General features: G+C 45.8%; 2 protein-coding genes across 7 annotated transcripts in view; one reads left to right on the top strand and one right to left on the bottom strand.

Annotated features, from left to right (window-relative positions):
• The first annotated feature begins 368 nt into the window (after positions 1–368).
• On the top strand, positions 369–13,471 carry HDHD2 (haloacid dehalogenase like hydrolase domain containing 2). The gene is made up of 8 exons (XM_041711117.2): positions 369–495; positions 654–722; positions 2,409–2,527; positions 4,593–4,801; positions 7,057–7,141; positions 10,316–10,532; positions 11,218–11,281; positions 12,429–13,471. The coding sequence occupies exons 3-8, from the start codon at positions 2,427–2,429 to the stop codon at positions 12,530–12,532; spliced, it is 780 nt and encodes a 259-aa protein (XP_041567051.2). The 5' UTR covers positions 369–495; positions 654–722; positions 2,409–2,426; the 3' UTR covers positions 12,533–13,471.
• Positions 13,472–15,285: 1,814 nt separating this feature from the next.
• The window catches only part of KATNAL2 (katanin catalytic subunit A1 like 2), a 28,833-nt gene continuing 24,638 nt past the window's right edge, over positions 15,286–19,480 (bottom strand). For all 6 annotated transcript variants that reach the window (XM_072921827.1, XM_030257551.4, XM_030257550.4 and 3 more), the window contains 3 exons: positions 17,533–17,695; positions 16,049–16,151; positions 15,286–15,717 (listed from right to left, as the gene is read on the bottom strand). In XM_072921827.1, coding sequence (XP_072777928.1) covers positions 15,578–15,717; positions 16,049–16,151; positions 17,533–17,695 — 406 coding nt within the window. In that variant the 3' untranslated portion in view covers positions 15,286–15,577. The remainder of the gene's footprint in view (positions 15,718–16,048; positions 16,152–17,532; positions 17,696–19,480) is intronic.

The raw sequence follows: 19,480 nt of genomic DNA on the forward strand, positions 1-19,480 counted from the left end.
GACTACATAGTGTATATGTAGGATAAAGGAGCTGTAACAGGTATAACAATAAGGATATAATGGCTAGAACGGGTGTCATTTTTATTTATTTAATTTATAACCAGGCCACGTCACGGTGCGCCCCGTGCCCTCAGGGCCCCGCGGGCTGCTCCCCGCGCTGCCTGTCGCGACGGGCGGACGCTGGCCGGCGGCAGGCCGGCAGCGGGCCGAGCTCGGTGTTTATTTATGGCAGTAATCGTTACACTAATAATAATAATAATTGTTTATTATTTGCCGTGCTGGCGGCGGGCGGGCCCGGCGCGGGGCTGGGCGGGCGCGGCTCCGCCAGGACCCCGCGGGACTGGGCGGGCAGAGCCGCGTCAGCGCCGGGGGAGCCGCGCTGGCTGCTCCCCCCTCTCCTCCGCGTGGGCGCGTCCGCCGCCTTCAGCCGCGAACGGGCTGGCGAAACCATCCGCGTCAGGAAAAGGGGGGATCGCCGCGGTCGGGACTCCCCCGGTAGAGAATGGGCCAGCCCATATGCCCGTTGTGAGCTGGCGGGAAGGGGCGGTACCATTCCTGCGAGAAGGGGGAGGCGCCTGTGCTATCAGTATCCTATTCCGAGGGACGTATATAACCATATATATTTTTATAGAATGTATCCCTCTTTCCATTAGGTTGTGCCTTGTGTTCCTTGTGTCCTTTTACCAGAGACCGTGGCTGGGGTGTCCCTTTGTCCTGACAAGGTGAGTTTTCGTTGGGATGTGATTAGGAAAACTCAGGTTCTGGAGGTTATTTAGGACTTCATGGCAATCCATGAGCTTTTCCTTTGAAATTAGGCTGTGCTGGAAACTGGCTCTAGTACATAACTGCCGTATTTCCCAAATAAATGCACCGTGAACAGCAGAGCCGATGGAAATGTAGGGTAAGAATAAACAGTAACAGTAAAATAAAAACAGTAATAGTAGTGGTAATAACAATAATAGTAGTAGCAATTTCCATTGAAATTGATGAAGCTTCTTTAGGACTTCTGTTTTCACCTCTGTGTCATTAATATTTAACTTTGGCTTTTGTATCAACAGACATACAGTAAAAGAAGCATTTTTATTTATTTTCTTACTGCAGAGAGCCAGCAGGAATAACAATGTGGAATATCAAAGTTTCTTGTTGTATGTGTGTGTGTGTGTATGTCATGTACCTGAGACCCCAGGCTCATGTGACCATTTATAAAACTGTCTGCAAAGATAAAGCTGACAGAAATTAATTAGGGCAGGTTCCAGTCATGGTGCTGACTGCTCTGTGTGCTTTTTTGGAATTACAGACATGCTGCATGCGGTCTGTAACCAAACCAGCTAAACACAAAATTATAGTCACTTGTAGGGGTGGCAGATCCCAGAGTGGTTTGGGTAGAAGGGACCTTAAAGCTCATCCCACCCCTTGCCATGGACAGGGACACCTTCCACTGTCCCAGGGTGCTCCAAGCCCCATCCAACCCAACCTTGGGCACTTCCAGGGATCCAGGGACAGCTCTGGGCACCCTGTGCCAGGGCCTGCCCACCCTCCCAGCCAGCAATTCCTAATTCCCAATATCCCATCTGTCCCTTCCCTCTGGCAGTGGAAGCTATTCCCTGTGTGCTGTCCCTCCATCACTTGGCAATTGTCCCTCAGGCACTGAAAAGCTAAAATCAGATCACCTCAAAGCTTCTCTTCTATAATCCCAACTCACTCAGCTTTTTCAGAAGGTTCTTGTTTAATGAACAGGAGAAAACCTTGCTGTATTGGACATTTTCTGAGAAACGGCTCCTCAGACTTTTCACAAAGCAAAATGCAACGCTTGCAGCCCACATGAGGGGAAGTGTTTGTTTCTGAAGACAGACCTTTATCCTGGGGACTCAAACATCACCTCTCTGTTCCTTCCCTGGTGCCTTTACGCTTCAAATCCTGGCTTTTATTTTGGGCTGAGTACGTGGAACCAGGAAAAAAGCCCCTTTTGCACGAGTGTGCGATGAACCTTCGAGGTGCTGGATATGCCTGAGCCCTGAGAGCTTCCAGGCTAAAAACCTGCAAAAATCCTGACTGTCACCACCAAGTGCCCTCAGAGTGGCAGGGGTGTGGGCTGCATCACCCTAGCTCTCTCTTACAAAAATAAAATAACAACATCCACTTCAGCAGAGCATTTTGAGCCTAAATGCAGCTTTAGACCTTTAGAGACACAGCTTTAGAGCACTGTATCTTCATTTTCATTGTTGCTGTTGGTGGGACTTGCTGAAATATTCTCGCTGAGGTCTTGAGACAGCAATCCCAAATGTCCCTCTCTCCCCTCAGCGCCCTTGAGTTGTTCAGAGAGCTTTATTTTGTTTGGATGCACTTAAAGAACGAGCAGAGTCTTTGCAAGCAGTTATGTGGGTTTTTTTTTTAAAAATCCCCCTCAGGGTCCCTCGGCGGGCGCGATGGCAGCGCGGCGCGCGCTGAAGGCCGTGCTGGTGGATCTCAATGGCACCCTCCACGTCGAGGACTCGGCCGTGCCCGGCGCCCAGGAGGCCCTCAAAAAGCAAGTTTGCCCTCTTTTTTTTTAATTTTTTTTGGGTTTGCTGTGGGAGGTTGTGTCAGTGCTGTTTGCACAAAGGGGTGGGTGAGTGGAGTGAGCATGCGGCCAAATCCTCGACGCTGTGTTCATGCAAAGGGTGGAGAGAGAAATTGGTGTGACCTGAGCCCCTGCTGCTTTCCTCAGTGGCTCTTTCTGTGTTTTCTAAGCCTTTTCTAGACATTAGAACCCCCAATATTGAAGTTGTCTCCACTGATTCACAGATGAGACAGCCACAGCCAAACTTGAGTTTGGGTGAATTACCCCAAAATCAGTTCAGCTGAGCTGTTCCTTGCGGCTCTGATCATCTGTCAGCTCTTTTAGATCTGCTGAGATAAAGTCTAGCGAGCAAGGCAACCTCTGCAGAGTTTTCATTTCATTCATACAAGGCTTTTCTTGGTTATTGCTGTTTTTAAAGTTTCTTTCTGCTAGGTACACCACGTCATTTGTTTTTTCTTTTATAGGAATTTCAACACATTTATAGACAGGGCAGTCAAATTAACTCTTGTGGTTAAAGGATGCTTAAAGATATTGAGGCACAGCAAAGTGCCTTATTCCAAACAATCAGTGGTGAAATAGGACGCAAAATCCCAGGAATATTTGTGGTCTTTTCCTGGAGAAGACATCTTGCAATGGATGAGGAAAAATCCCAAAGTGATAGGTGATACTGTGGTGAATGAAGGGGAACACTTTAAGATTCTGGGGCACTAAAGATTAATAGGATATAGGAGCAGAACTGAACCCTCTACTGGAGCTGAATGGGCTGCTAAGGGTTTTATACAGCTGGACTGTAGCTCAGAGGAAACGTTCACAGAGGGATGAGGAAGCTGCATTTCCCACAGGTAATGCCGTGGAAATGATTATGTCCTTAAGATGTAAAATTGCAAGGAAGTAAAAACTGGTGAAACTCTGGCTACTCATTCATTGCCCTTTCCCTCACTGCACTGTTTCCTGCTGCAGGGAGAACTTGTGCCAGGTGAGAGTCAATGTTCCTGAAATTCCATGTAATATATGGGTGCTGTCACAGGTATGGAGGGCAGGTGGCAGAGAACAGCCAGGTCTTTTGGCTCAGAGGTTTGAAAAAAATTATTATCCCACTCTCCTTTCTGCCAGTCCGTGTCCCTGTCCTTCCCAAAGAGAAGCTGGAGAGAATGGCATGCAGCTTGCTTAGGGAACAAATGGAGAGATGTCTGTTTTAGGATTACTATGTTCATAGTTCCCTATTGAGGGCCAGAGGGAAAAATCATATTAATTTTTATTTTATTATCAACCAGGGGACTCTTTCATCAGCTCGTACCTGTGAAGGGTCAGTGAAAAACAAGAGATAAACAGGAGAAGGAAGTGGCAGGTGGAAGCAAGTCTCCAACTTTATTCTGATGTTCTCCACACAGTCCTGGTGCCTGTGTTTGTTCCTATAGCAACAGAGAAAGTGATGGTGGGGGAATAATTAAAGGGAATGCTGTTGAAACTGTCACTTAAAATTATTTGATTGTTTGGTAGCATTTACTGTCAGCACAGGGCAATAACGTGGTTTTATGTGGTACTGGTGTTCCTCAGGAAAGGGGGAAATGGCTGCAGAAACTGACATAAAACCACCACCAAGGTAACACAGGCTCCTGGAGCCACAGCTGCTGGGAAATTCACCCAGTTCAATATATTAATTCAGCAACAGCTTCTTTTGTTCACTTATTTTGATCAAGAACTGGGACTGGCTTGTTTATTATGTAGTTTGAATAAAAAGGCTTTTCAAATTAGTTATCATAGATGTGCTCGCTGCTGCTGTGAAGAGGGAGTTGAATCACTGTTTTCCTCAGGAATTTTTGTGGTAGATGAGGGAGAGGAGGTAAGGATGACTTGTCTTGGTCTGGGGGGGTGTAATTCTTGCTGTCTGTTCCACATCACAGAAGTTTTTGTGCAGCACCAGTCCTCCGTGTGCTCTTTTCATCTTTGGGCCTGTTTTTAGCCCCAAAGAGAAGCACAGATGTGAGAGCAGGAGGAGCCTGTGTCCAGTGTGCCCCTGTGTCCCCCACAGGCTGCGCAGTGCCCCGGTGACCGTCCGGTTTGTGACCAACACCACCAAGGAGAGCAAGAGGGACCTGCTGGAGAGGCTGACGGGGCTGGGGTTCGACATCGCCGAGCACGAGATCTTCACCTCCCTGACAGCCGCCAGGAACCTCCTGGAGCAGCAGCAGGTGCGGCCCCTGCTCCTGGTGGATGATAAAGCCCTTCCTGATTTCACAGGTGAGGTGCTCAGGAGGCAGCTAATTAATGAACAGGAGTTAATGAGCAGCTAGGGAGACATTGTGCTCTCAATCATCTACAGACCACCAGCCATGGTGGAGCCTAAAATGTGGGATTCTGCGGGGTCATAAAGGTCCTTTCTTCATTTTAAATCAAACATCAAAAAGTTGTTGAAAAGCCTGAAGTTGTATCTTCTTGAGGAGCAGTGGAAATGGCAGCCAAGGCCTTCAAATAGTCAGGAATTCAGGTAAAACTCAATACTTTCCATTAATTTCCAGTGTAAGATACAAAGTAATAGTTATCACCAGGTCATTGGTACTTTCTTGGACCTACCAGTGGTGGTTTCTTTTTTTTTTTTGTAGCAAAGATGTGTCAATTTGCACAATACCTGACTTTCAGCAGATGTTTTACTCATAAAGACCTGAACAAACAGTGTGTAGGCACACACAGTAGGCTCTTTCTCTGTTAATAGATTATTATTAAATGCAAAATCTCCAGGCAATTGCTTATCTTATATTGAACATTTGGGTTTCAGCCCATGTACTTGGATACCTTCACTGGTGACAGAAGGTTCATCACCCTGACTCCTCTAAATTGTCACCCCTAAAGATTGGTTAAAATCTGCTTTGCTGTCAGATGCTCCCATTTCCCTCCCTCAGCAGTCAGGGGAGCAGAAAATTATGTGTTCTCACTTGGACATCAAGAGTAGCAAAGATACCCACGTTTTTAACATGCTCAGAGTTGAAAATTATATACTGTAGGCTGAAATTTTTTTATTTAAAGTCAAGGCAGCAGAGATATGCTTGCCTTGTCCTTGCCTTGTCCTTGCCTTACAAACTGAAGTCTTTTGGCCATGTAATTTAAGTAGGTTCTAATCTTGCCAGGATCTAGGAATTTCCTGTTAAATTTTGGTGCCATAGTCTGGTCAGAAATCTTCAGAGAGGTCAATGTTCAGGAGAAAAGCCTCTGTAAGAGCAATGTAACCTAGTAATCTGTTCTACCTAACAGCATATCCAGAGAAATGTGCCCCCAGCAATATTCAGAAATATTTGTGCTCCTAGGAAAGCTTTCCTGGGTGAGAAACAGCAGAGGCAGCAGCTCTTTCACTGACAGCATTTAAATCAGCTCAGCCTCCATGGTTTTGGGATCTTTCCATTAGCTTTTCAGGAGCTGATACTAATTTTATAAAAGATGGCAGAGACAGAGGTAACATGGGGACACCTTGGTGCATCATCTGTATTGCTGGGATTTGGAATGGGTTGTTTGGCTTGTTTTTGCTACAAGGGCTTTGGCTCACATTTCCTCAGTGCTGCTTTTGGAACATGCAAATACAGTGGAGAGTTCTTGAAATTCCAGTTAATGGCTGCTATTGAGCTGTTCTTGGCTAATCTCTCTGATAAAGTTGGTCACAGGCAGATGTGACTGTCCTTCCCTGGTTTAAGGACTCAGATGGTTCTGGGTGATATCACAAATCCACCGTGGCACCTCTGAGTGGATGTTTTGGTGGCTGAGCCACCTGAGAGACATGCAGCAGGAGCCCTCAGCCAGCAGAGCCAGCCAGGAGCTCTGGTTGTCCTTCTAAAGGTGCAGAGGGTGTGTTTGAAGGTGGAACAAAATCCTCAGCTGATAACATGCCATTAGTAAAACCCTCCTACTGGTGCTACTCTGCTTCCACTGCTGGTTCTGTCCAGGGGTGGTACTGCAGTGGAGCTGTTTCCAAAGGCACTAATCCACTCTGAAAAAAGACCTTCCAGAAAAGCCCAAATTTATCTAGGTTAACAACTTTTGGGGTGTGCTGCAGTACTGTCTTTATTGTCAGAATCAGACACAGCAGTCAGTGGAATTTCCTGTGGCTAGAGGGAATAGAAAAACTAGATGGGATTCACTTGAATTCCTGCTTTACTGTCTTACAAAGAACATAAATATATGTGGAGAGGGATTCTCATATGGCAAGCAGTCATTGAAGTAAAGGAGGGATTTTTGTGTCCTGCATTTTAGTGGGAGTGGTGGCAGAATCATCCCACAGCTGCTGTTAAGAGTGTCCAGATCCTAGAGGATGGAACAGTCTGGATAGACCAGCACCTTTGCCACAGATGCTTTTTTCATCTATAAAAGACATAAAAGCAATCTCTGTGATACGACTGTGTCAGAAAATGCTTGTTTTTGCCTTAAGTGATTAAATGCACTTTGCTGGCTGTGGGCTACTAAGTGTGAATTAAATCCTGTCTGCTCAGAGTCTTGTTCTGATTTCCCAGGGATTGGCACAGACAACCCCAATGCTGTGGTGGTGGGACTGGCTCCTGAGCACTTCCACTACAAGATGATGAACAGAGCCTTTCGGTAAGGCAGCCCCTGGCTGGGGGTGGACTGGAAGCTGTCTTGTGCTGGGCTCTCTTCTCTTTCTGGGAAGAAAAGGGTGTAGGAATATTACACACTATGCAGCTTGCGAGGGAGCCACTAATCTTGTGGGATTTGGGTTCTCCACCAAGAACTTCAGGCAGTCCAGACCTCATTTTTACAGCTTTCAGTATAAATAAACTGCAAAGTACAGTCACAGCTGTCAGTGAGGGGAAAAGTTAGCAATTCCTCAAGTGGAAATACACAAAACTAGGGATGTGGGGAAGGATTTACAGAATTACTTGGGTTGGAAAAGACCCCCATCCCATGGAGTCCAACCTGTGACCAATCCCCACTGTGTCACCAGCCCAGAGCACTGAGTGCCACATCTGAGCCTTCCTTGTACACCTCCAGGGATGGAGACTCCAACACATCCCTGGGCATCTCCTTCCAGTACCAGCCTGACCAGCCTTTCCATGGGAAAATTCCTGCTCATGTCCAACCTGTACCTGCCCTGGCACAGCCTGAGGCTGTTTTTTTATTTTCCAAGAGGAGAGGCAGATTCTGTGTTCAAAGCCCAGCCTTCAGAGCCTGTGTGCTATAGGGAAGGAAATCCAGGATTTAGGGCAGATTATTCCTTGCCTACCTAATGCAGGATATCCAGCAGTATCTTCTGAAGCATCTTCTGTTCAGGAGTGGCTAGCACAGCCTCTCAGGCCAGGTGGGCTACAGAGCTGATCTTGAGTGGTTTATTTTTAATGCTCTTTTTGCCTCTAGGCTGAGGGGTAAGTCAGGTAACACTTCATCTGTGACCATACATGAGCCAGGTTGCAACAGTGTGTGCAGAGCCATGTGTCCTTCTCTCTGGTTCTGGCTTGACTCCACACTCTTGATTTTAACTTGGAAAGCCTTCAGCTTTCAGATACTGGATGTGAGTTTGTAGCTGAGCGTAGCCCTGGTGATGTGTGTGAAGAGCCCTTTCCCATCTTTGCTCACGGGATGGTGGCAAAGTTCTCCACAAAAGTTCGTACCACAGTTCTGCACCTTCAAATCCAGTGAGAATCCTGATATCAAGCACCTTAACCTGTCTTTATAACCATAAAATTAGAAGAGGGAATATCAGTTACTGCCCACCAGTGTTTTAGGGAGGTCTGTTGGAGTGGGAGGCCAATGCTGTCCTCATCTGCTGCCAATTCTGTGTTACATCAACAGATGTTGACCCAAACTGACCCTTGCCAAAGGCATTGATTTTGGAATTTTACTTTCGATCATGAGTGGACTTTTAATTTCACAACTGCATGAGCTTAACTTATTGAGTACCCCAGTGCTTACATCATTTTATTGATTAGTATTTCTGTCCTGAATATATTAATTGTTGAATAATATCCATCATTTGCTTTGGGCTGAAGACCAAGACACTTAAAAAAAGCCAGGATGGGTTCTGCCTGGGCTGATTTGTTCTGGGTATTTTTCCCAGTTCTCTATAGGGGATAAACTTTTGCTGGTGTCAGTTTTGTTGGGCCTGATGGAAACACTGGCCACCAGCACATTTTCTTCTTGTTGAGCCTTGCCCTATTCCTTCTCCTTTACTGCTCAGATAATTTAAGTCACTTGGGATATGCATTGGAAAAGGAATTGCATTGGGATTGCAGAACTCTGAGGTGAATCTGATTAAATGCAGATATCTAAGTGCAGCTTCCTGTGTCTGTGCTGGGGATCTGGAGGGATAAGGGAGGCTCTTCAGGGCATTTTTTTACCTAATAGTGCTTAAAATAGGACACTTGAACTGTGCCCTAGGAGTGCCTTTTCCACTGCACCAACTGTGAGGAGCCCAGGCTGACTAATTACGTGGTAGGAAACTATTCTATTGACATCCAACATTAACTTAGGTAAATCTAACCCAACATGAATCCCAAAACAACATATACAGTGTCTGGCCATTCTCCAGGCACCACTTGAAAATGGCTGAGACTAAATTTCTCTTCCTATATAAGTGGGATTTTGATGCCATGTTTAAAAGAATTCTCTCAGGTGAGATCTCTCCTGAAAACTGCTGAACATAGTGTTGTGGTGATGCTGTCAAATTACATTTTTCTGTGTCCTAGAGGCATCCTCCCATCATGAACATGTCTGGCTGCTCACAGAAACACAACCCAGCTTTCTTCTTGTTCAGCTTGCTTTGAAATGCATTGATTCAATAGCAGTGTTTTGTGATAATTAAGTGAAATGAAATATCATTTATGCCCTGCTCAGAGCTTCCAGGCTGCTCTGCAGACATCCCCCAAGGAGAAGCCAGCTCACCTCAGGCAGCCTCTTACAACAGGGGAAAAGCAAGACATTGTTTTCTTAAAGGCTTTTGTTTTGTTTAGCAGATCAGGGGTTAAGAGGAAAATAAATCCTCCTTTCTGCCTTGAGAGTAACAACCAGTGTTTTACACTATTGTGATAAAGATTGGAATGACCTTCATTAGGTGGAGAAAGTGTAAAATCAGAGGGAAAGTGTTTGGCAATCCAGATGGCAGTTCAAAGAGCTTTTTGCACTTAAACTGGGGAGGGCAGGACTGCAATAATACTGCTGTGCTTGATGCGTGAGAAGCATTCCTGTAGTGCAGCACCTACACAGCTTCCCTTTGCTGCAGGACAGGGGGATGCAGTATCTGCTGTAAGGAAAGTCTGCAGGGCACAAAACAGAAATCAGAGAACCAAAGATGCTTTGCAGGTTCTGTGGAAGCGAGCCTGCTCAAATTCCCTGGGTTAATGGGGAAATTCAGAGGGATGTGAATGCCTCAAAGGGCTTTAAGGTTTGGTTTTTTTTTTTAATGTAACTTGTTACTGTAATTCCTTCAATGCTAAAATATAAAGGTCAAATTATTCATCCTGTACTTATAAGAAATTGTTCCTTGTGAGGGTGCTGAGGCCCTGGCACAGGGTACCCAGAGCAGCTGTGGCTGCCTCTGGATCCCTGGAAGTGTCCAAGGCCAGGTTGGATAGGGCATGGAGCAATCTGGGAGAGTGGAAGGTGTCCCTGCACACAGCAGTGCGTGGGACTGGATGGGCTTTAAGGTCCCTTTCAACCCAGACCATCTTGGGATTGTATGAAAGCCTCTTGAGGCCTTCAGTTGTAAATATAATTACTTTAATAGAATTTCTGTACTCTCTTCATTCATTCTTTCTTTAGGCTGATTCTGGATGGGGCGCCTCTCATAGCGATCCATAAAGCCAGGTATTTCAAGAAGAAGGATGGCCTGTGTCTGGGACCTGGACCTTTTGTTACAGGGCTGGAATATGCAACAGACACCAAAGCCACCGTGGTGGGGAAGCCAGAGAAGACCTTCTTCCTGGAGGCTCTGCGGGGCACTGACTGTGCCCCCGAGGAGGCCGTCATGATCGGAGACGTACGTGGACAAACCTCCGCGCTGGGCAGGGCCTGCACAGGGGCTCCAGAGCTTCCAGTGGAGCTGGAGAGGGGCCCAGGAGCAGCTGAGGGAGCTGGGAAGGGGCTCAGCCTGGAAAAAAGGAGGCTCAGGAGGGACCTTGTGGCTCTGCACAGCTCCTGAAAGGAGGGGACAGCCAGGGGGGATCGGGCTCTGCTCCAGGAAACACGAACAGGAGGAGAGGGAACGGCCTCAGGCTGGGCCAGGGGAAGTTTAGATGGAATATTAGAGAAAAATTCTTCATGAAATAAGACTCTGAGCACTGGCACACCTGCCAGGGCATTGGTGCAATCCCCATCCCTGGAAGGGTTTAAAAGCTGTGTGGATGGGTGGGACATAGGTCAGTGGTGACCTGCACAGTCCTGGGGGAATGGTTGGACTCCATGATGTTAGAGGGGCTTTCAAGCCTAAACAATTCCATGCAAGTTCACAGGATTTAGTATGTAAGCCATGGGGTTTTCTCTCTTACTTCGGTCACTACTTGATCAGGCAGAGAGCACACAGAAAACCACTCCTGTGACAGTGTGACCGATGGGGTGGCTGAAAGATCTGACTCCGTGTCGCTGCTTTTAAGTGATGTGCAAAGCAGAAAAGGTTATGGAAATGTCTGTGCCCACTAACCCTGTGCTCTCCTGCTGTGTCCCAGGACTGCAGGGATGATGTGGGTGGTGCCCAGCAGGCAGGCATGCGTGGGATTTTGGTAAGGACAGGTAAGTACTCCATGGATCAGTCATTTCAGGACGCAGTGGTGCCTTCAGTGATCTCACTCTGTGCCCAGAAGTGAACGTACTCTGAGCCCTGGGGCAGCCCCCACCTTCCACATGGCTCTGGGGTGGGGCAGGGGCAGCCTGTCAAGCAGAACATTGTGACCACAGGGCTACAGCACAGCGCACACACCCCCAGCTGAGGGCAGGGTGACCACAGTTAGGGACAGCTGCTCTTGTAGGTGTGAATTTTTGCTCTGACTCAAAAATCCAGAGCAGTAAATCACAGAACAGAGGGAACTGTTACTGTCACACCTTAGATTGCCAAAATCAGTCACAGCAATGTAACCTCTGATTGTGCAGGAGCTCTGGTGACATTCTTCAATAATTACAAGGTCATTATAAGTGTAATTTTGCTTTGTATGGAAGTGGAACCTGGAGGGATTGACAGGTATTCTTTGTGTTGTTGATAGACCCGTAGACTGGAAAGGTCTCTTTGAGGTGGCAGCTGCTCATGCCACACAGTGTGATATGTTGAAAATGAAGGGAAGTAATCCTGCTTTTCTTCAGAAGAGTCTTCAGAGAGGCACTCTTCATCAGGAACTGTACTGATAGAACAGGGAGTATTGGGTTCAAATTGAAAGGCATGAAATTTAGGTTAGAGATTTTAGGAAGAAATCTTTTCCTGTGAGAGTGGGCAGGCCCTGGCACAGGGTGCCCAGAGCTGTGGCTGCCCCTGGATCCCTGAAAGTGTCCAAGGCCAGACTGGATGGGACTTGTAGCACCCTGAGATAGTGGAAAGTGACCCTGCCCATGGCAGGGGATGGGACTAGATGTGGTTTAAGGTCTCTTACAAGCCAATCCATTCTGGGATTCTATGATGATTATTATTTTAAGAACCTACAATGTGGATATTTGCTAGTCCAGCAGAATGAATCAGTGCAATTAACACTAGTTTTGATCCAGAGCTGCCCCTGGAGGAATCTCCAGTAGGGCTCAGCATTTGTTTAGAGAAGCCTTATGGGATGTTTTTTGCCCAGATGGGCATTTTACTGGTTGGTACTGCTATTACAAGACTAATTTTCAGGGGCGGGGGACAAAAAAGGTACTCAGAGGAGTTTGGTAGAGAGATCTTTGTGTTAATCTGTTACAGGTAAATACCGTCCAGCAGATGAAGACAAAATCAATCCAGGTCCCTACTTAACCTGTGAGAATTTCCCAGAGGCAGTGGAACATATCCTGAAGCAGATGTTGTGAGAAAGGGAACAGGTAGCTTGAAGAAACATCTGTTTCACACCATTTCCTTCATTCTTGAAATCAGAATCCATCAGAAACAACCCTGGGCTGTGATGGGCAGGGGATCCATGTGGGCCCAGCACAGGCACACACATAGGGCAGTGTTTTCTTATTTTCACTTTTCAAAGAATACCTGATGAAGAGCACCGTCTGGAAAGCTTCTGCAGAATAAGATAAACTGAAAACATGCACTGAAAACACTCAAGTAAAGAAAGCTCAAACACCAACAGAGCCTCAGTGGCCTGTAGTGGTTTCACTGATGTCTCTGCTCTGCTCTGACTTAAAGGTGGGGATTATGCACGTTTAGAAGTGACTCTTAAATGAAAATATCACCATTGCTTAATAATAACTACTGTGGCTGTCTTTCATTAGAGCAGATCCTGTTATTTGCTTTTCAAATTTTACATAAAATTAAAAACTGTCAGCATTTTACAGATGTTTTAATTAAATCCTGTTATTAAAAAGAATGATACAGAAACAAAACTCTGGTATTAAATGCCTTAGAGACTGTGACTTTTTAAAATTAGGCTTCAGCAGGGTCCTATTAATGCTACAGTTGCAAAATTTCACTTTTGTTGGGGATTTTTTTGTTTCTTTTTAATGTTATGGAAAAAATCCTTCACAAGCCATGGGGACAGATTCCAGTTTTTACAGTTGGTTAGCAGAGCTGTAAAATGAAATTTAATTCTGTAGCGTGCAATGCTTTTCCTATGCACTACATCCCCCAATATGAACCAACTTTGTAATGATTGTAAATGGCTTTTCTGGTCCATTTGCAAATTGTAATAATCAAAGTCCTTTACAGTTGTTTTACAGTGCTCCTGTGTGTTAAATTATTAGATTGTAATTATGCATTACTGGAGTATTAACCTTATTGAAAATACAGTTTTGTGTTAATGAGCCATGCTCATTCTTGTTAAACAAAACCATGGTGATGAATGAATTCCTCACATGTGACAGTGCCTCTCTGCAGCCTCCCTTGGTGGGTGATTTCTACGTTCAGATTTAGACTGTCAGGGTGGGTGAACAGAATAGGTGGATGGAGGAGATTCTGCAGTGGAAACACAAGAATAAATCACAGAATCATTTAGGCTGGAAAAGTTGTCTAAGATCATCGAGTCAAACCATTTGCCAGCACAGCCAAGGCACCGCTGACCCACATCCCCAGGTGCCACATCCACATGGCTTTCAAATCCCTCCAGGGCTGGAGACTGCACCACTGCCCTGGGCAGCTGTGCCAGGGGTGGGCAATCTTTCCCAGGAATAAGTAATTCCAAATATTCAACCTGAACCTTCCCTGGTGCAACTTGAGGTTGTTTCCTCACATCATGACACCTTCTGCCTGGGAGAAGAGACCTCTGAGGAACATCTTTAGATGTCTGTGGGCCCTTTCTCCCAGCTTCAGTTTTGCATAAATTCACAGATCTGGGTTTTGTGCCAGCCATTCTGAACCTGTTGGTTTCTGCTTGGAAGGATGGATGTAAGGGAGGTCTGTGGCCTGGGGTCACAGTCAGGTGCAGGAGGTGGGAGATGTATCAGCAAAAGGTGCTGAAGACATTTCCCTTGGAGACTTCCAGTGTGTGACTGCTGCAGGAATTAAAAGGGACTTTCAGAGCCTCAGAGGTCTCAGAATGTGCTGGAAAGCATGCCCAACTCTTATGCTTGGAATGCAGACACACACCAGCCCAAGGAAAATTGAGAACTGCATGGAAGGGAAGTGTCTTGCTGAGCAAGAAGGAGGGTGAGAGAGGGCAGTGACCCTGGAGCCTGAAAAAAATGCAAAACAATGAAAAAACATTGGAATTTCTGATGACAAGACTGCAGGACACGTGGCAGTGCTGGCTGCTCACCTGGCCACGTGTATGAGCAGCACAGTCCAGCATGGGGACATCTGACATCCTGCACAGCTCACTGCAGCACCCATGGGCAGGGGAGGCTGGCACACCTGGGGAAGGGCCTGGAGCATCTCTCTAAGGAGGACAGGCTCAGGGAGCTGGGGCTGTTCAGGTTGTGAGCCCTGGGTGTCCCTGTGTGTCCCTGTGTGCAGGGAGGGGCAGAGCAGAACCCAGGCTCTGCTCCAGGCCCAGCAATGGCACCAGAGCCACGGGCAGGGACTGAGCCCAGCAATTCCCCTGCACAGGAGGCACAACTGCCCTGAACAGAGACCAGACAGGGGGGGAGTCTCCCTCACCAGGGACATTCCAGAGCCCTCTGAACACAACCCTGTGCTCTGGGATGGCCCTGCTGGAGCAGGGAGGTGGGGTCAGATGCGACCCTCTCTGGCCCCTTCCAACCTGACCCATCCTGGGGTTCTGCAATTCTGCTATGGCTGGCTGCAAACCAGCACTGGGTAGCCACCAACACGGTTTCTAGTTAATTATTGTAAATCTGCTGGTTTGCTGCAGTTTTTCTTTAATTTCTTGCCTTTTTCACCTTGGTAATACCCCAACAATAACACACTCCAGGGCTTTGAACTCAGCTGAAAATAGTCACAAACTAGGCAAATTTACATGCCCTGCTAAGGTCCTGAATTTCACTGAAAATGCCTACTTTGTGTTTTATTAAGAAGGGTGCAGGTCTCTGCTAGGAAAGCTACACTGACTGGGGTGCTCAACAGAGTGTCAGAAATGGAGGGTTACGCTAATTGTCTATCTGCTTTTAAACTTTGCTCCAGTTCTACCCAAAATCTGTCATGAATAAAGACTGAGAATCAATCAATCAATCAATCAATCTTTTAAGTCTTCATACATAAAATTAAGGCTGGAGGCTTTGTTGCATAGGATTGCACCATCACATTAATTCCAATAAGAACTTTTTTGAATAAAGAATAACCACCAACTCTTCACCCTCCCCTGCATTTTGAAAGTAATGATTTCCCTCTGACACTTGTCACTGCATTTTGTTCCTTGAATTAACAGCATTTCCTTCCCCATCACCATTTGATCCTTTGGAGGCCACTTCGGATGGCAAATGGTTTGGAAGGTTTTGATTTTTGGGGCTGTCCTGTCAGACAGACTCAAAATCCCTCTGCCAAGCCATGTACTTCTGGCTTAGATTCTTTGCTGATGGCTTGGTGTGGGTGATCACATCCAGGAAATCAGCTGTTGTGATTGTGTCCAGCTGGATCATGGGCAAGTTACTGTTACCTAAAGAAAAGAGAATTGAATAAATCCTGTTACTATTACCAAAAGATATTATTTTATGTCAATGCTTAGTCCAACAGTTAATGTAGGAAAACAACAGACTAAATGTAGTGAGATAAATGAAAAATTACATTTATACCAAGAGCACAAATAATGACAGCTTTAAAAGACGCCCTGATTTTTAGAAATTTAGCAGGGTTTGGAACTGTAGATTTTAAAACTTTCCCAGGCAGATATCAGAGCTCCACCTGCTGGAGTTAGAATCTTCATCCCAAGAGTTAGAGCAGAAAATCAGCATTTCCCAGGCCAGATTCTCTGCTCAGAGCTGAGGTACCTGGCTGATGATTTTCAAGAGCATCAAAAATTTTCCTCACTGGTCTCATGGCTGCCTCCTTGCACACAAGTTTTATGTCTGAGCCAGAGTATCCATTTGTTTCCTGTGAGGGGATCAGAACAATACATTACATTCACGAATCAGACAAAAATGGAATTTGCAGGCATATATATTGTTTATGTATTTATATAAATATTCGTGAAGTCTATTGCTGTCTGAAATACACATTTATATACACATAGAAATCTAAATTTTTTTGGTATTGTCTCCTCAAAATTATGTAGCTTGTTATTCTTTGAATGCCCACAATACCTCATAGGACCAAGAAAAATACTGGGCATTTTCTTACTAAATGCCAATTTTCTGTAGGTGAAATAAAACCCACCTTTCTGAGTCTATCCTCAGCTTTCCAGTAAATAAAATAAATGTATTTCCTTATGAACCCAGTACTGGGCAGCATTGTCTCTGTAAACAGATGTAAGAATCTCAGCTAGGTAAAGTAAAATATTTAAGGGCTGGGACCTTGAGCAACCTGGGCTAATTGAAAGTGCTCCTGCTTACAGCTGGAAACTGGAACAAGATTCTCTTTGACATCCCTTGTAACCCAAACCATTCCAGGATTCTGTTTCCAAAGAATCCAGGACGTGACAAAGGGCTACATGAAGGAATCTGGGGTATCTAGTGAATCTCTTCGATGCCAAATGCTCTTTTCTGCCGCAGCAGTGGAGCTGTGGCAAACCCTCCCTACACAATTAACTGTTCATTACCCTGATGAATTGGAAGTGCTCCCAGCCTGGCGAGAGCAGTGATAAAATCTGCTGTTGCTGGATGTCTCCCTGTATTTAAGGCGGAAAAGCTGGCTGTCATGGTTTGATGCTGGCACAATGCCAGCGCCCCATGAAAATACAACTTACCAATCAAATGCTGTGAAATGTGATCAAGAACAGAGCAAAGCAGGCCAAACTTAATAACAAAGGAAAAACTTTATTACACTACTACTACTACTGCTATAAAAGGAAAAGAAAGGAAAGAAAAAAAACCACACAAAATTCGAAATGAAAACCTTCCAAAACATTCCTCCTCCTACCACCCAACTCCACCAAACCCCAGCGAGACCCATTTGGATCCTTAATCAAGTTTTCACCCTTCAATATAATCAATACTGAGTCCATCGGGGAAGAGAGGAGTCCCCCTTGCACCATAGACCCCCAGGAAACACAGCTGCCACCTCTTGTGTTTCCAATGTCACACGTGGCACCGCCCAGACACACCGGCCAGTGTGACATTCTCCTCTCCATGTCACAGTGCTCTCACCACCGTGCATGACACTGGCCCAGCAGAGAGGACCAGCACACACCGTTTTGCAGGCAGAGCTGCGTGAAGGCAGCTGGAGCCTCAGGGGAGCTGAGGTGGTGCCCAGCTCTGCGTGTGGCAGTGGCAGCACGCCCAGGCGCTGTCCCAGCCCTCATCACTGCCCTGCCCACCTGGCTCAGCAGGCTGTAATCCAGATCCGTCCTCAGCTTCAGCCTGCCGCTGCTGCTCAGAGGGGGCAGCCAGTGCTGGATCATCACCCGCCGTGCCTCCTCACTCGGCAGGTCCACCAGGATCCTCTTCTCCAGCCGCCGCAGCATGGCAGAGTCCAGCTCCCTGCAAGCACAGGAGGACAGGAGCGTCTCAGCAGTGGAGACGTGGCTTTGACAGCAAGACCCTCACCTATAGCTGTGCTAAAAAAAAAGAGGGGTGAATTATCCAAATTATCCATTGTATTTCTGTTCAGTGATATGTTACTTGTGACAGTGATGCTAACAACTACGATCAGAAGTGGCAGTTTCCATCCTTCCCCCTGGTACTCCTCTGCATCAATGTCTCATCACCAACAACCTCTCCCTTTCCCCCCTTTGCTATTAAGGAGTCACTACAAATTGCCTGTCTGGGGCACTCTCAGGACTAATTAATTGCTAGTTAGTAAGGGATGCTCAGGAGGTCTAAAATCCAGACTGAAGGTCCTGGATGTCAGGCCGTGTATTATGGCAGAACAGGACACCAAACTGAGATTCCTCCTGCAATACAAATTATAAATAATTGTTTATATTATTTATATTTTGTTTAATTGTTCCTGATTTTTAATTTATGTTTTTATTATTATAAATAAACAGCCACAAGAAACATTATCTTTATGAAAAATATCATGTGCAGGATGAACATGCTGGATAAATGAGTCAGTGAGCCAAAACCTCTGATTCTGTCAACATCAACACTGGTTATGATCTTTTGTCTGACAAAGATAAGAAAAAGGTCCTGTACCAATCTTCCTCTACTAGCCTCATTCAGTCACAGACTCCTTACTCCACTTTAAAATATTATTTAGTCCTCATACCTGTCAAGAAAATCTCGTCCAGGGGAAACCCACTTCAAAGTTTTTGTGCAGGCAGAAGAACAGAAGCCCTAAGCATCATTTCCACATGTGCTGGCTGAGCATGAGGAACCAGCTGCTGGAGGGTTGTACCTACAAACTGGGACTGCAGATGCACTTAAATAAACCTGCACCCATCTCCAGTTCCCTGGGTGAAGTATTTTTCCCAGCAAAGTCAATATTAAAGCAACAAATGGAGTTTCTTGTTTCCTTCTAAAAGGAAACTCCCTTTTAGTTCAAAGGGAGCTCAAAGCCAACTCAAGATGGATTTCCAGCCCAACACCAGAGCTGATTTCTGTCACCTTTGGTGACTTGTCCTATTTTTTTTAATACCAAATGTTTCTATGGCATAGCACATTATTTAAAAAAACCAAACATGGGCTCCCAAATCCCCACAGAGGTGCCTACCAGACTTTAGCATGCCTGGCTGGCAGCTCTGCAGGAATAGAAGTGTCCATCTCCCCACAATATCTTGGTTTGGGAGACCTTGTTCCACATCCAAACAATAAACACAAAAATCAGAAAACCAGGAGCCCAGAGGACAACAGGAATCCACTCAGATCCACCCCTGTGTTTGTAATCAAGGCCTCAGAAATAAATACCAGAATTTGTTAATCAACAGCTGTTGCAATATTGGTATTATTGTTATTGCTATATTGATACTATTATTTTTAGGCTGCTTCAGGTGTTGTCCAATGTTCAGTGCAATACCTCTCGCAGAGGGTCCCACCCAGCACAGACAAAGAACCATGCTTATCCCATCTTCCAAACGTATTTTTCAGCTCAGCTTCTTAAAATTGCCTTACGTGACTGGAAATAATTACTCTGGCTGATAAACCTTTGCTGTTATTTATATGTATTGATACCCACATTAACATCATCTGTGTAAAGAGGCCAAAAGTTCTCAGGGTTTTAGAGGTGCCCAGACAGGTACTCTAAAAAGCCTTTGCAGGTGAAGGGCAATCACAGCCAGCCTCTGCAAATACCCTGCAAATCCTCCAAATGACATTTTCCATCAC

The sequence above is a fragment of the Taeniopygia guttata genome, chromosome Z (genome assembly GCF_048771995.1).
Source record: "Taeniopygia guttata chromosome Z, bTaeGut7.mat, whole genome shotgun sequence".
In the NCBI taxonomy this organism is placed as follows: Eukaryota; Metazoa; Chordata; class Aves; order Passeriformes; family Estrildidae; genus Taeniopygia; species Taeniopygia guttata.

Bases quoted from the DNA above. Each gene is read 5' to 3' on its own strand.
- HDHD2 (XM_041711117.2), top strand. From the start codon at position 2,427: ATGGCAGCGCGGCGCGCGCTGAAGGCCGTGCTGGTGGATCTCAATGGC. The intron at 7,142-10,315 runs GTAAGGCAGCCC...TTCTTTCTTTAG, and splicing joins ATGATGAACAGAGCCTTTCG to GCTGATTCTGGATGGGGCGC. The intron at 11,282-12,428 runs GTAAGTACTCCA...AATCTGTTACAG, and splicing joins TGGGATTTTGGTAAGGACAG to GTAAATACCGTCCAGCAGAT.